Below are 16,006 nucleotides of genomic sequence, written 5' to 3' on the forward strand. Positions count from 1 at the left end.
TATGTTAACAAGGCAGATTGCCGTCCTGTTGGTAGGGAAGGTATTGATCCTATGTTCCTGCATAGCAGAGACACAGATCCATGCCTTCCCCTAGTAAAAGCTCCTCCCACATTTTAGTTAAACACTGGCTAGGCACACATTTAACCCTTTAATCGCTCCTGATGTTAACCCCTTCCCAGCCAGTGACATTAGTACAGTGACGGTGCGATTGCCGCCATTACTAGTAAATATAACATTTTTTTAAAAATCTCGGTTTGTAGACAATATATCTTTTGCGCAAAACAACCAATAAACGCCTATTGGGATTTTTTTTGTTACCAAAAATATGTAGCCGACAAATACATTTTGGCCTAAATTGATGAAGAAATCAGATTTTTACATATTTTTTTTTTTAATTGGAAAAGTTTTATAGCAGAAAGTAAAAAATATATTTTTTTTTGTTAAATGGTTGGCCTTTTTATTTTTTTGTTTTTTGTTTATAGCACAAAAAATTAAAACTGCACAGGTGATCGAATTCCACCAAAAGAAAGCTCTATTTGTGAGAAAAAAGGACACATTTTATTTGGGTTCAGCGTTGCATGACCATGTATTTGTCAGTTAAAGTAATCCAGTGCCTTATTGCAAAAAATGCCCTAGTCATAAAGAGGGCTACATCGTCCAGTGGTCAAGTGGTTAAATAGTAGTAGCACAAGTTGTACCTCCTAGAAGACATAAGCATCCACAGGGCACCCTGCAGAGTATTTTTAATTGCACTTATCCAACAACATAAATAGAAAAAAAAAAACTCGGCACAACATGAAGTACTTTTCTCACTTATGATTTAGGTTTTCTTCCTTTGTGTAGTTTATACATTAACCAGAATTGAGCAATCTTCCCAGCACACAGAAGCTTGAAGGGTGATTTGTAGTGGTTTTTTTTTTTTTTCCGTTCTTTTATGTAGACCTACGTAAAGCTTAAGCTATACTTGTAGCAAGATTCTGCTTCCCAACATGGTCATGTTGATGAAACTGAATAACATCACCGGTGCCTACTCTTCCTATATAAATACAGAAAGTGAACCACCTCTTACGGGAAACTCTACTTCACCTTGTCTGTAATATTAACTTTCAGTCTACACTGAGTTTGGAGCAAGATGTGTGCTTGTTTGGATAGAGAACAAAGGCCTCAGCCTGGAAAATATTTCATTCATGGCTGAGAACGTCCCATAGCCTTAAATCGATCAGTAGAAGAGATTTTATGGCAGTTATTCTGGTAAATGATGGGAAGCTTTCTAATGGGTATGTGAAATTACTATTCCCTAAAACCAGCCTGAAAGCAATGACGTTTTCCCTGGGCCCCTTACAAAGCTACAGTAGCTAGATATTACCACCAGAATTTCTTGGTTTGACTGATTGCTGCAGCCATTAGTAAGCCAAATAATGGTATCCTACTTTCATAACTTCTTGTACTGTAGAAGGCAAAACTTTTTTTCATTTGGGATTGAGTACTGCAGGGTTATGATCTCTGTCAGGGTTTTTTGGCCATTTGTGTCCCATTGCAGAGATTTCTCTTTACTTTCATGCCCCATACCCAAAACAGGAAGCTAGAGGCGATACCACCAAAGTGAAGGAATTTCTGGTTGTCATTAGAACTAGTGTCCCAATTGGAAGATTTCTACCTCTATTACTGTTCTGGGAACAACCCATAATTGGGGATTGTCATTCACTTAGGCTGCTTTCACGCTGGGGCATTGGCGGTAAAACAGCGCTATTTTTAGCGCTGTTTTACCGCGGTATTCGGCCGCTAGCGGTGCAGTTTTGACCCCCCACTGGCGGACGAAAAAGGGTTAAAACCACTCGTATAGCGTGGCTATAGCCGCGCTGTCCCATTGATTTCAATGGGAAGGAGCGGTGAATACACCGCTCCTTCACCGCTCCAAAGATGCGGCTTGCAGGAGATTTTTTCCTTCTCCTGCCAGCGCACCGCTTCAGTGTGAAAGCCCTCGGGCTTTTACACTGAACAAACAGCAGAGGCTGTTTTGGGGCGGTTTACAGGCGGTATTTTTAGCGCAATAACGCCTGAAAAACGCCCCAGTGTGAAAGGGGTCTTAGAGAGATTTACCTTTATTTGTCATGTTTACTGTTATCACCACAACGGGGGGGGGGGGAGAGAGAGACAGACAGGGGTGAAATCTGCTCCACTCTTTCCAAAGCTTTAGTTGTACTTTAAATAAACAACCATAAAATCAATCTGCAAAATGACACATTTGTTCCTCTTACTTGATCAGCATACTTGTGGTTCAAAGAGTATCAAAGCTGAGCTCCACATAAGAGACAATTACCATTTTCTCAAGTAAATTGGCAGTGACTTTACAGGTTTCATAAATGTATGTCATAATTGATGTTTGCATGACCTGCAAAGTAAATCTAGTCAGTATAAGGTTATTTAATTATATTAACATTCCATACAGTGTTTTGTAAGCCTTACACAACAATCTGTATTCTTTTTTGTAACCTAGAATGTGAAGCAGATTACAGACAGAAAAAAACAATGCATCATTCAATAATAAAAAAAAACTCACATTTAAACCCATTCAAAGCTTATCAACTCTCAAGACTTCTTGAGATACCAAGTCCCTTGTGCCTAGTACATTGCTGAAAAGTCCTGTTTTTATAAGAATTGTGAAATCATAGACTTCCTTCTATTGAAGCAGTACTTAAGAGACTAGTTCCCAGCCCAGTGTCCTAATAGTTGACCTGGCTGGGGAAAGAATACAAATCTGGGGTCATGGCTTTTCTGAGTCCAAATCCCTGTGGAGTACTCCATATTGTTTGGTGAAACGAAGTGTGATTTATGTTTGGTGTTTCTTTTGGTTTCAGTAACTGTAAGTGGAAATTGAGTAAGTTCTCAACTGTGGGTGAGAGCTAGTCAAGAAGGCAAAGGAACTGTCAGTATCCTTTATGTTCAAGTTACGTGTGTAAATCAAGTGCTGTTACGTATGTGTTGATCCAAAAATCTGACTTAATTTCCAAGGAATGTGTGTTTTTTTTTTTTTTTTTTTTTTTTTTTTTGCGTGTTTTTTTTTTTGTGTACTGAAATTTGTTCAATTCAACATGTGATTGATTTGTGGTTGCAGTTTAACACAGATTTAGGCCACATGTAGACAAGTGAATAAGCTGCTGTGTGTGAAAGTGACTAAACGCCATATCTGGATGTAGCAGCACTCTGCATTCAGGGGTAGCATTTGTGGCCAGTAGCTAATAGTCCAGTTTGTATGCAGCCATAGCACAAAGTCTGCATGCAGGGCCAGTCTGAGCATCTAATCTTATGTAATTGCTTGGATGAGCAGTCACATATAGCAGTAGCACCAGCCATTCTGATGTACAAATCCATCTGCCGGCCACATGCAGAGTGTACATGGGACGGAGGTTTCTCCACTACAGATTCTTGTGGAGAAGAATCTAATTGTCTTTCTGAATTGGGCCCATGGATCAGGTTTCCTGTACAACAGCCTGAGCACACCTGGTAGCAAGCCTGATAATAGACACAGTGCAGATTCCACGAGAACACCAGGCATGACATAGAGGGTGTTCTTTGATTACTTTATATCAAAATTTAAGTGAATTTTTGAGAGCTGGATGTGTTTTTTTTTTTTTTAATTATTTGTTGTTTGATCTGTTGGCACAGTTCTGTTTGTCTTGTTGCCTACCACTCTCATTCATTGGTGATGTCCTGGGGTCTATGAATATCAAGCCTGTGTCCTGTACTTTAAGATGAAATAAATTTTGACTTGCCTGTAAATTGTATATCTTGATGTACAGCACAGAACACCATCAACTCTGTGTTACTTTAAAATGCTTGCTAAACCAAACAGAGGACTCACTGAGTGAAGAAAGGTTATAGGGACTGCCCAGGGGGTGTAACTTCATAAGCTTTGCCAGTGTCCAATCACTTGAAGGTACAAGCCTATAACCCAGGGACTATGAATACTCAGCCTGTCTCCTGTACTGTACTGATATGGCACTTACAGGCCAGTCAAATACATTTTTCTTTTTCATACATCATGGGACACAGTCAGACTAACATTCATTACCTGCTGGGTTATACTCCATCTCCGGTTGAATGGACACTGGTAGACCAAAGGTCTTTAGATAGGAAGTGATCCCCTATATAACCCCTCCCACACAGGAAGCACTTCAGTTTTTTACCAGTGTCTGCAAGGTGGATGGTACGGTTTGTTTGAGCTCTCTGAGCTCCAGGTCTCTAGTCCCACAAACGGTTCTTGAATCAAGGGATTGACCGATTGGATCCATTTGACACAGGCTTTATATGCTTACATAAATGGTACCCGAGCCTCACAAAGAAGACTCAAGATCTTGCGAGGTTTTGCCTGTAATGTGGCCTCCAGGCGCTGGACCCTGTGAAGTGGAATCCCGGACACCTCAGTGCTAATGCATTCCTGCAGGGTGCTTTACAGGTCCAAGGGAGTGGACCCTAAACTTGAAAAGGGTATCCAGTCCTTGAAGGTCCTCAAGTGACCGGAATCCACTGTGGTGGGTGAAGATTGGGCTCTTAGTTTCTTAGCTGCCCTTCGCCTGGATTGGTAAGTGAAACCCCCTTATTTACTTATTGTGGAGTGTCCCAGTGATTGTAACAATCAGTCAAGCTAGCTAGAGGCTGGACACATGTACGGTGACCGTACGGGGGGACTTTTGGGCTGTGGGTGTTTGCAAAGTGTACCTTTTGTGCTTGTGTCTGGCTGTTTTTTACCTGTATGATGGCGCACTTGTGTTTGCAAGACTGCCGCTGTGCTCAGCACTTGTTTGGCGACCATGGCGCACGTGCATTCCCAAAAGCGCCGCTGGACTTAGTAATTTGGCGGCCATGGCGCACGAAGTTTCGCGTCGTACGCGAATACAGCCACACTGGGACCGCGTGCGTGTGCACAAACGCACAGAACGTCCCGTTGCACACCCAGCTTATTTAAGCTGTGTAGGCTAAGCATGCGGTGCTTCCAGAAGGCAGCTGTGGCACACAGGGCAGGCTCTGAACAGACACTTGCAGCGGTTCATTTCTCCTTACCCGGGTCACGTGAGTCACCAAGTGTTGCTTGGCATGCTAAAGGTGCTTAGCAGGATTGTTACATAGGGGCTTGGTGAGCCCTATCAAAGGGTCTCCCTTCTGAGGTGTTTTATTACTACTCCCAAGTACTCTTTTTGTGGTTGGTAAATGTCTTCAAAAAAGAGGAGTGTGACTAACACTACAGGGAAGCGCACACCTATGTCAGTAGTTCCTGATGAACATAGTCTTATCTCCTGAAGGACCAGAGGCTTCCGGGCAATCTGAGCTGCTGTGCCTATCTGGTATTGTGCTTACAGTCAATGCTGCTGCTTCAAATTATCACCAAGGATTAACTGTTCTCTGCCCTAGCTGGGTTAGAGCACAGGATTGCTGGCATGATTGCCTCCATCCCACAGGGTGGCAAGAAATGTGACAGATCCCCCACCCCGGAGCCTCCTAGTCTGGAGCAGGAATGGGTTGAGGATGGGGAAGAGCTTAAAACTCAGGCTTCTGTGGAGGGCCCGGCAGATGAGTATGCTTCTGAGCAATCTGGGCAAGAAGATACCCAGTTGTCTTCCTCTCAGTCGCAGAGGCTTTTGATCCCGTCTCTGACCGAAATGATTCGTTCTGCCTTTAAGTTGCCTCTTGCAGAGGTGACTGAGCCCCCCTGGTCCTCTTTGGGATCCCTGAGGCCTATTCAGGCCGCACAGGCTTTCCCCCTACACCCCCTGTTGGAACAGGTGGTGTATGCTGATAACACACAGGGCTTGAAAGACCCCGTTGACAAGAAATTGGAGTCATTATTAAAGGCTTCCTTTTCTTTGGGCAGTTCAGGTATTCAGCCAGCTTTTGCAGCAATTGGTATCTGCCAGTCCGTAAAGGATCAGGTCAAACGGCCTGATAGGCCTCATTAGGAGGATGATCTGTCTGAAAGTAAGACCGATATTCCTTGAGCGCTGTGTTTTGCTGTTGACACCTTAAAGGATTCAATATAGCAGGTTTCTCGTTTGGCTCTCTTGTCTGTACATATGCGCAGACTTTTGTGGCTTAAGAACTGGCTAGCCGAGCTTCCTTGTAAAAAGTTGACAGGTTTCCCTTTTCATGGGGAACGTTTATTTGGTGATCATTTGGACAAATATATCCAAAAGATTTCCGGAGGGAAGAGTTCTCTACTTCCTGTGAAGAAAAGCAACAGACGCCCCTTGTTTAAAACTTTAGGGACTGCTTCCTCATGTCTCAGCGTCAAGGCAGTTCCACCGCTAACAGGGAGCTCGGGCCAGGGGCAAGCCGCAGGGCCAGGGCTAGAAGAAGCCCAGGGTCTCTTCTAACTCTTCTAAAGAAAAAATGGGATTGTCCCCCGTGAGGGGTTTTCTAGGCAGCAAAAAAAGGGTTGAAAAATGCTGCCTAGAAAACCCCTCACTGAGGACAATCCCTTTTTTCTTTAGCATTACCCGGGGTGTGCAGCTACCTCTTTTCTCGTAGGAGTGTCTTTTTACTTCAAAACTCTTCTAAACCCAGCACCAAGCCCTCCTTTTAAGGGGAAGCCCTCACTCCATCGAGTGGGGGGGAAGGCTGCTGCACTTTGCGGACATTTGGAGAACAATAATTCAGGACGAGTGGGTCACCTCAATTATATCTTGCGGTTACAAGCTGAAATTGCGGGGGGGTTCCCCCTCAGAGGTTTTTAAGATCCAGCGTTCCCTCGGATCCTCCAAAAAAACTTATTGCTTCAGGCACTACATCATCTAGTGCATCAAGGAGTGATTGTAGAGGTTCCTGTATCCGAAAAGGGCACAGAGTTTTACTCAAACCTGTTTATGGTTCAGAAACCAAACGGGGACACAAGGCCTATTTTGGACCAAAGATCCCTGAACAAGTATCTACTGATACAGTCCTTTCGGATGGAATCTGTCCGCTCAGTAGTAGCCTCACTCCAGAGGGGTCACTTTCTAGCCTCCATCGATCTAAAAGATGCTTATTTACACATACCTATCTTTCAGCCTCATCAGAGGTTCCTACGTTTTGCAGTAGAGGCTTGAGGCTAGAGGCTTGCTACAGCTCCCTGGGTGTTCACAAAGGTCCTAGCACCAGTACTGGGTCTTTTAAGGGCCCAAGGGTTACTGGTGCTCGGGTATCTGGATGACCTCCTGCTCAGATCACTCATTACAGGCTCTAGAACAGAGCATAATCTGCACAGTGCGGTATTTGAAAAGCTTAGGCTGGATCATAAATACCGAAAAGTCAGCCTTGATTCCAGCCTAAAGTATTTAGGTCTGATCCTAAATACGGTTTAAGTAAGAGTATACTTGCCACCTGTAAGGATCTGTGCCCTGAAGGTTCAGGTGCGTCGGATAAGGGGCACCAGACAACCCTTAATTCGGCTCTGTATGAGTCTTCTAGGGAGGATGGTATCCTCCTTCGAGGCAGTGCCCTATGCCCAGTTCCATTCCAGGCCTTTACAACAAGACATCTTGTTGTCTTGGAACAGAAGAGGATAAGCCCTGGATTATCCAATGTGCTTATTTCCTCGGGGCATGCTTAAGCCTAAACTGGTGGTTGCAGGATCAGAACCTGCGAAAGGGAAAATCCTTTCTCCCGGTAACTTGGAGAGTACTGACTACAGATGCCAGTCTCTCAGACTGGGGAACGACCCTAGAAGGGCTCAGGAGTAATGGTCATGGACAGAACAGATCCTGCCCCCCATCAACGACCTGGAATTATGGGCATTACGTCTGGCCCTACGGTCCTGGACGGTGGAGCTTCAGGACTGCCCTATCGGGGTTCAGTCTGACAATGCCACTGCAGTGGCCTATATAAACCACCAAGGCGGTACCAGGAGTCGTTCAGCTCTAAAGGAGGTGAACCACAAACTAGCCTGAGCAGAGGGACATGTGCCGATTCTATCGGCAGTCCATATCCCGAGAGTAGAGAACTGGAAGGCAGATTATCTCAGCCGCCAGCAGATCTGACCAGGGGAATGGTCCCTACACCCAGGGGTGTTCCAGGAAATTTGCCAGCGTTGGGGATGGCAAGAGGTCAACCTATTGGTATCCAGGTTCAACAACAAGCTACAGCAATTTGTGTACCGAACAAGGGATCCTCTCACAATAGGAGCAAATGCTCTGATAGTTACATGGAGCCATTTCCCCCTGGTTTATGCTTTCCCTCCAATTCCTCTCCTTCCACATTTGTTGCGCAAGATTCAGAGAAAGTGGGTTCCAGTCATTCTGGTGGCACCAGTCTGGCCCAAAAGGCCCTGGTCTCCAGAGATTGTGAGATTGGCAATAGACGGGACATGGACGCTTCCACGTCACCCCGATCTATTGTGTCAAGGTCCTATATTCCACCCCATTTTACAGTTTCTAAATTTGACGGCATGGCTATTAAAGCCAGGGTGCTGAAGGACCGTGGCATCTCGGGACCAGTAGTGTCTATTATTATTACTATTATTATTTAAGGTACTTATATAGCGCCGTCAATTTACGCAGCGCTTTTACATATACATTGTACATTCACATCAGTCCCTAGCCTCAAGGAGCTTACAATCTAAGGTCCCTAACTCACATTCATATACTAGGGCCAATTTAGACAGAAGCCAATTAACCTACCAGCATGTCTTTGGAGTGTGGGAGGAAACCGGAGTACCCGGAGGAAACCCACGCAGGCACAGGAAGAACATGCAAACTCCAGGCAGGTAGTGTTGGGATGTCTACTCTAGTGAATGCTAGAAAAGCTGTTACTAGAAAGATTTATCATAAGGTCTGGAAGGACTTATATTGCTTGGTGTGAAGCCAAAAAATGGCATCCTCGGAAGTACGTGATTGGGAGAATTCTCTCTTTTCTACAGTCGGCTGTGGAAATCAAATTGGCTTTGAGTACAATCGGAGGTCAAGTTTTGGCCCTATCCGTATTCTTCCAAAGGCCTTTAGCCTTTCATTCACTTCTCCCCATTAGATCACCTATGTGTCCTAGGGACTTGAACTTGATGCTGTCTGTGTTACAGAAACAACCATTTGAACCTATCAAGGAAATTCCATTAGACTTGCTGTCACGCAAGCTAGCCTTCCTGATGGCCATCACCTCGGCTAGAAGGGTGTTGGAGTTGGCGGCCCTTTCATGCAGGGAACCAATACTTGATCCTTCACCACGACAGGGTTACAACCAGTTTCATCCATTTTGCCAAAAGTGGTGTCGGCCTTTCATTTAAATCAGGACGTTATTTTGCCTTCTATTTTCTCTCAGCCTCGCTCAACAGAAGAGAGATGACTGCATTCATTGGACGTTGTCCGAGCAGTCGAGGTTTATTTGTCTAGATCTGCGGAGATCCGAGGATTAGACTCCTTTTTTGCTTTACTAAAAGGACCCAAGAAGGGGCAGGCAGCTTCTAAGGCTTCCAGGCCTACAGTCTGAAATATAAATCTCCTCCCTTTTAGGGTGAGAGCTCATTCTACCAGGGGTGTTGGAACCTTCCTGGGCTTTTCTCCAGCAGGTATCTGTGGCTAGATTTGTGGCTGCTACCTGGTCTTCAGTGCATACGTTCACAAAGTTTTATCAAGTGGATGTTCGAGCAGCCAAGGTTTTGGCTTTCGACCACAGTGTATTGCGGGCTGCCGTAAAAGTTCTGATAGCTATTGTTTGGCAGGGTGTCTCCCTCCCCTCAAGGCTATTGCTCTGGGATGTCCCAGCAGGTAATGAGTATTTGCCTGACTCTTGTGTCCCCATGATGTATGAGAAAGAAAATAGTATTTTTTTTATCATACTTACCTGTAAAATCATTTTTTTTGAGTACATCATGGGACACAGAGATCCCTCCTGTGTGGGAGGGGTTATATAGGGGATCACTTCCCGTCTAAAGACATTTGGTCTACCAGTGTCCATTCACCCGGAGATGGAGTATAACCCAGCAGGTAATGAATATTAGACTGACTCTGTGTCCCATTAAGTATGAAAAAGAAAAGGATTTTACAGGCAAGTATGACGAAAAAATCCTATTTTTTCCCCAGTACATGTTTGCTAAAATTTGGGGATGTGACAACTTGCCTAGTAGGGGTGGGCACAAGCGTGTTCAGATCATACCCGTCAGGAAGTCGACACTGCACACGGTCATAGGCAGTGAGGCATTTCCCGGCCCGGTGCTGCACATACACATGCTGCCTTTGATTGGCAGTGTGCAGTGACGTCTTCCTGGAGGTTACTATCCGAACACACATGAGCCCATCATTACTCTCCCTAGTAGTCTTTCACCATTCTTGCTCTAAAAAGGATGTTCTGGCTCTAAGCTAATACCTCTCCTTCCTTCCATTCATGCACTGGCTTTTATTGTACACCAGATACAAATCTGATTCCTGGTATCGTAATGCTTTCAGTTATTTGAATATTGCCATCACTACACTTTTATCACAGCTTCCTCTTCCAAAAGTCTTACCTGTTGTGTTTGAAAATCTATATTTTAATTTTACCATTACCTGTTGCTTGGGAATGTAGAAGTGACACTTTATTTTATGCTAACCATACATTTTTTTTGCAGTGGGCATTTGGTGTAACATTGTGGGAGCTAATGACACTGGGCCAGACTCCTTATGTTGACATTGATCCTTTTGAAATGGCTGCTTACCTTAAGGACGGCTACAGAATTGCTCAGCCAATCAACTGTCCTGATGAACTGTAAGTATGTTACCTGCTCATAAAACTGGTACATTTGCTTTTGAAATCAAGGTCAGCCAAGCACATGCCAGGTGGTTTTCAAAGTCTATGCAGTATGTATTTTCATAGGTGGATCATTCAATTTTAGCAGGTGAATTTTACTTTATTCGGACTAATTCAAATTATGTATTGCAAGAAGTGATCACCCATATAGTAGAGCTGCTAGATTATTCGTTAAGAATCGAGATCATTATTCTTTCCCACTCGCAATCTTAAAGCCTTTTCCTGATTCTATGCAGAATTCTCTGCTCAAGCCGCCGACAGCTGTCAAAAAAAAAAAAAAAAAAAAAAACAGGCAGTCTGCCAAGTTTTCACAACATTCCTCAGCTGCTGAGTGAACTGTAAACATTGGTTTGTACTTTAGATCAAAGGAATGAGGTTCGCTCAGTAAAAGAGGGAAGTTTAACCACTTAAAGACTAAACCTTTTTCTGACACTTGTTGGTTTTAAGTTAATCATTATATTTTGCTAGAAAATTACTTAGAAAACTAAACAGTAAAATTAGTCCAATTTTTTTTGCATAATGTGAAAGATGTTGCGCTGTGAGAATCATGATCTTTAGTCTAGGCAAAAAAAAGTGATTCTCATTTTTCCCAGAATCGTGCCATTCTCCCATATAGGTGCTAAGCATCTGACTAGGGTTCACAGATAACCACTGGTTCACCCCACTGTTCTAATATTTAGTTTTACTTTCATGGATACAACTCAGATCTTTCCTCTGGTTGACCCCACTGTTGTAATATTTAGTTTTACTTTCATGGCTGCAACTCAGATCTCCTCTGGTTGACCCCACTGTTGTAATATTTAGTTTTACTTTCATGGATACAACTCACATCTTTCCTCTGGTTGACCCCACTGTTGTAATGATTAATATGACTATTGTGGAAGCAGCTCTAACCTTTCAAATCTCTTTCACCACACAGGTTTGCAGTTATGGCATGTTGTTGGGCTCTGGACCCAGAAGAAAGACCCAAATTTCAACAGCTGGTACAATGTCTAACTGAATTCCACTCAGCGCTTGGTGCCTATGTCTGAGACAAGCCTGATGATCGCTGGAAATATCACACAGCATGGACTAGACTGACCTCCTCCTCCTGTATAAAGCTCTCACAGCACAGTGCCTTAGGGATCATATGTTAACCTTCAGTTTTTAAATTTTCCCTGTAAGATACTTTTATATCCAGTTTTTTTTAGCTATTAGATTGTGTTTTTTCCTGGAACTTGTCAGGAGTCAACACTACACCATGAAACACAATATAGCTTTTGTTCCAGGAGCAAAACACTATTTTTTTTTTTTTTCGACAAGGAACATTCTTGATGCTATACAGACATTTGTACTTTATAAATAATGGACTTTTTAAACTCTCTCCTTTGTTACTTTTTTAATATATAGGACTGTGTATTTTTTATTTTTTTTTTAAATATTATGTTTTGATGTCTTTAAGATGCATTGTTCCTTTGTAAAAGGGTGAAAAGATAAGTTATAACACTTGACAATGCCTCGTCATGTATACTTATTTACATTTTGTGACGCAGCAGTTCACTTTGTACAGAAAAGTTATATTTTCATGTTCTGCTCACACAGCATTGCTATTTCAGATGCGAGGTACACTGTGCTGTTACAAAGACCTGGAATAAGTCTGGTTTTTGTAGCAGCAATATGGATATGGTACATTCTGGTTAGCATGTGTGCTTGATGTCTTATTTCATTTTATGAAGTGCCAACACTAAATATTGGTTATTGTTGCATTCGAAGACTGACCTACCTGTCAGTTGATGTTTATAGGAGCAACATTTTTTCTTTGTGTTGCTAAACTTGTACAGCTATTGGGTTTGTACAGTTGGAACCACAGTGGTAGTGCACTTTTATAGTGAGGTCCCAGTCATTGTCATTGTAAATGTGGTAGTGAACAATCAAGATCCAAAATTCAACTATTCTTATTGGAAACTGGGTGAAATATACAGTAAAAGAGTTTCTGCAGCATACTGTCAGCTTGTCTCAAAGTTGCATTGCTGCTATTCAGGTTTCCTTGCGGTGCATCCATGAATGTGGTCTCTTAAGCCTAGTACACACTATCAGTTTTGGTGTTTTCTTTTTTTTTTTTTTGTTTTCTTACAATCCATCGGTTGGCTGAGTGCGCTGACCGGGAGCTGGTCGGCTGCTGGTTTTCCAGCATGCTCGTCCAACAGAAGCTGGCCCGGCTCCCTTACACAAGGGGCAGAATGTCAGCCTTTTTTATTTAACCAGTGTGAGAAGGTGCAGCGCTAGAAAATATTTAAATAGTCTATAAATATGTGATACAATGAAAAATGTATAAATACTCCGGGCCGGACTGCAGCAACCTCTCCGGGCTCATAGAGCTGCTGCAGTCCGGCCCGGAGTATCTGGGTCCTGCATTACAGATAATTATTTGGGATGTTTAATCATCATCTGTGACTGCATACAAGTGATTGTGACCACCGCTTCCTCTACACATAGATACTGGCCCAATACGGCTACTAGTATATCTTTTCCTCTCCTGCATAGCCGTATTATCGATATTATGCTTGTTAAATTACCCTAATAGTATATCTTATACATCATTGGAAGGATATACAGATATTTCCTTTCTCCCTTCCCATTTGATTTCGTTATATCATTTTATTACTATTATCATGCATCAGGGCCACCTGGAATTGTGTCCTCTGCGGTAGCTGCCACCTAAGATCCCCCTTTACAAGCCTGATTGACCCAGTGGGTATAAGCCCACCTGTGTCCAATCTTTCTGGTAAGCCTTTACTAAGAGCGGTGGTGGATCTTCTATCAACACGTTTATTTTTTTGTGTCACACTTTTTTTTTTTTTTTTTTTTTTTTTTTTGTGTCACCTTTATATGGACTAAGTTTATGTAACCAAGACCAGTATCGCATTTCATTATATTTTACTATATTTATTCTTTACACGGTATTTATATATTTTTCATTGTATCACATATTTATGGATCTAATTCACTGATAGAAATATCACCAGTTGTAATATATTAAATAGCCTTACAGACTATTTAAATATTTTCTAGCGCTGCACTTTCTCACACTGTATATTTCCTGCAAGATTAGATCACTTGTTGTGTCAGCTGCTCATTCAGTCCAACCCATAGAAGACAGCGCGATATATACACATTTTTCTTTTTTATTTAACCGCCTGATGTCGCCCGCCATTCGGCCCGTGCGCACATGTAGATGTAAATGGGCCCATAGACTTTCCCCTTTTCTTTCACACTGAACTGCTGCACATAGATTTGAACCAGCCACATTTTTTCTTGACATTCATTTTCATACAGGAACAGCAAGAGTGTTGCTGCCACAAAACCTACAAGTTTTGTGGCAGTTTTGTGAAAATAGGCCCTTAAAAACAAAATCTTGAGAGAAATATGGAATTTGCAATTGGTGAACAACCTTCTAAAAACGATGTTCACCTGGCTCTTGACCTTTTGAGTCACTAACCTGTGCAGCTGATGAACATCAGAGGGAAAAAAGTTATATGCATACTTGTTTTGGGTCTGTCACTTCAAGTTTTGAAGCCAGGCGGTGAGGGTAACATCCAAGTAGCTGACTTTTATGGTAGGAAAGATCACCAGTGGCAGCCTCCATATTTCCTTCATGATGGGGTTTTCTTTTAAAACGTTTGCTTTTATTCCCCTGATGGAGCCCATGACAACGCTTATCCTCATGTCTTGCTTTTTTAGTTCGGATACAACCAAGGGGACCAGTCAAAAAAAATTGCACGGGTAGGCGACCTGTTTAGTACACTACAGAAACTTTTGTCAGGGGACATCTTGCACCTGTAGATTTTCGATAGCATGGAGAAACAGAATAAGGCGCATCTCAGTAAGTGCAAAAAAGTGATGATGTTCGAAGTGCAATAACCCACAGCAGCTAATCAGAAACTGCCTTTTGATAAATAAGCTGTTTGCTGTACTTGTTCAATTCCATATAGCATCACCTTGATTACCTTATTTTTGATGTGGGAAAATTCTTGGTAAAAAATTGACACTGACGGGAATCTGTTAGAAAAGGATATGGGAGCTGACTTGCTTTTAAAAGTGCGTACTTAGAGGCTGTCATCCTTAAATGCTAAGTTAACCTTTGGAACATGGTACATGTTACACCTGTATTTAGGGCATGGTTATCCAACCTGCAGCTGTTGCAGAACTGGAAGTCTCATCATGCCTCTGCCTTTGGGAGTCATGCTTGTAACTTTCAGCTTTGCAATGCCTCATGGGTCCTGTAGTTCCGCAACACCTGGAGGGCCACAGGTTGGAGACCCATGATTTAAGGTATAACATGTAACTTGTTGTAGCGATCTGTGAATGAGGAGACTACAAGCCCCATCTTCCCCATCGCACACAGACTTGTAGTTCTCAATGGACTGTGAGGGCACTGGTGAGCACTCTTGTAGTCCGCTGACCACTTTTGCCAGCTTTCTAACAGAAAGCCCTATGGAGGTACAAGCAGAAAGCTGCAGACGTGTCTGCAAAAGCCTGACATTGCACCACTGATCCATCGCAATGCTTTGCAGGCTTCTGTAGAAGAAAAAATACATGCTCACTTTTTTTCCTGCAAAAATATGTGCTTTTATTTCTTCCTGTCTGGTCACAAAGCTAAAACAAACATGTTCCTAAGGCTGATTAATATATTCTTGCTCTGACTGATTCATTTTGTGATTTATAAATTTTCACATTGCCACGGCTCCTTATTGAATATGCCTGTAAATATCACTTAGGAGTTCAATGAATGACTTCACAAAGTTCTATCACTAATCAATATCTTTATCTTGCTAAGATTATAGATAACCCCCATTATGTTAGAAGACACTCTTAGGAAATTTGAACAAAATTGTCCTTTGTCCTAAATCATGAGTCTAATGGGTTGTACAGTTTGTGATTTTGTTTTCATCTAGTGGTACATGAAACCACCCTCCAAATACAAGTACCAAATTATCTGCCAACCAATTACTCAGCATAATACATGGAAGGCTTCCAAATTAGTTTTACCAGTGTTATGTTGAATGAAAGATTCTGAACATTAGTGTGTGGGAAAGATACATTTCATGGGACCGTGTATATATTTTAAATAAAAAACTTTTTACAAAACCTGTCTGGTTCATATTGCCCTCAACAAAGTTTATCTTTCAGAGTTTTTATTCTTAATTTAAAGCAAAACTCCAACCAAAAATAACAAGATAAAATGAATAGCCTATTAGGACAAATTCAGCTTCAGTCCAGA

General features: G+C 42.4%; 1 protein-coding gene across 2 annotated transcripts in view; it reads left to right on the top strand.

The window, feature by feature from the left end:
- Positions 1 to 15,873, top strand: part of RYK (receptor like tyrosine kinase) — a 254,573-nt gene extending 238,700 nt beyond the window's left edge. For both annotated transcript variants that reach the window (XM_073625527.1, XM_073625526.1), the window contains exons 14-15: positions 10,568 to 10,704; positions 11,666 to 15,873. In XM_073625527.1, coding sequence (XP_073481628.1) covers positions 10,568 to 10,704; positions 11,666 to 11,777 — 249 coding nt within the window. In that variant the 3' untranslated portion in view covers positions 11,778 to 15,873. The remainder of the gene's footprint in view (positions 1 to 10,567; positions 10,705 to 11,665) is intronic.
- The last annotated feature ends 133 nt before the right edge of the window (positions 15,874 to 16,006 follow it).

This window comes from Aquarana catesbeiana, linkage group LG04 (genome assembly GCF_042186555.1).
Source record: "Aquarana catesbeiana isolate 2022-GZ linkage group LG04, ASM4218655v1, whole genome shotgun sequence".
Lineage (NCBI taxonomy): Eukaryota > Metazoa > Chordata > Amphibia > Anura > Ranidae > Aquarana > Aquarana catesbeiana.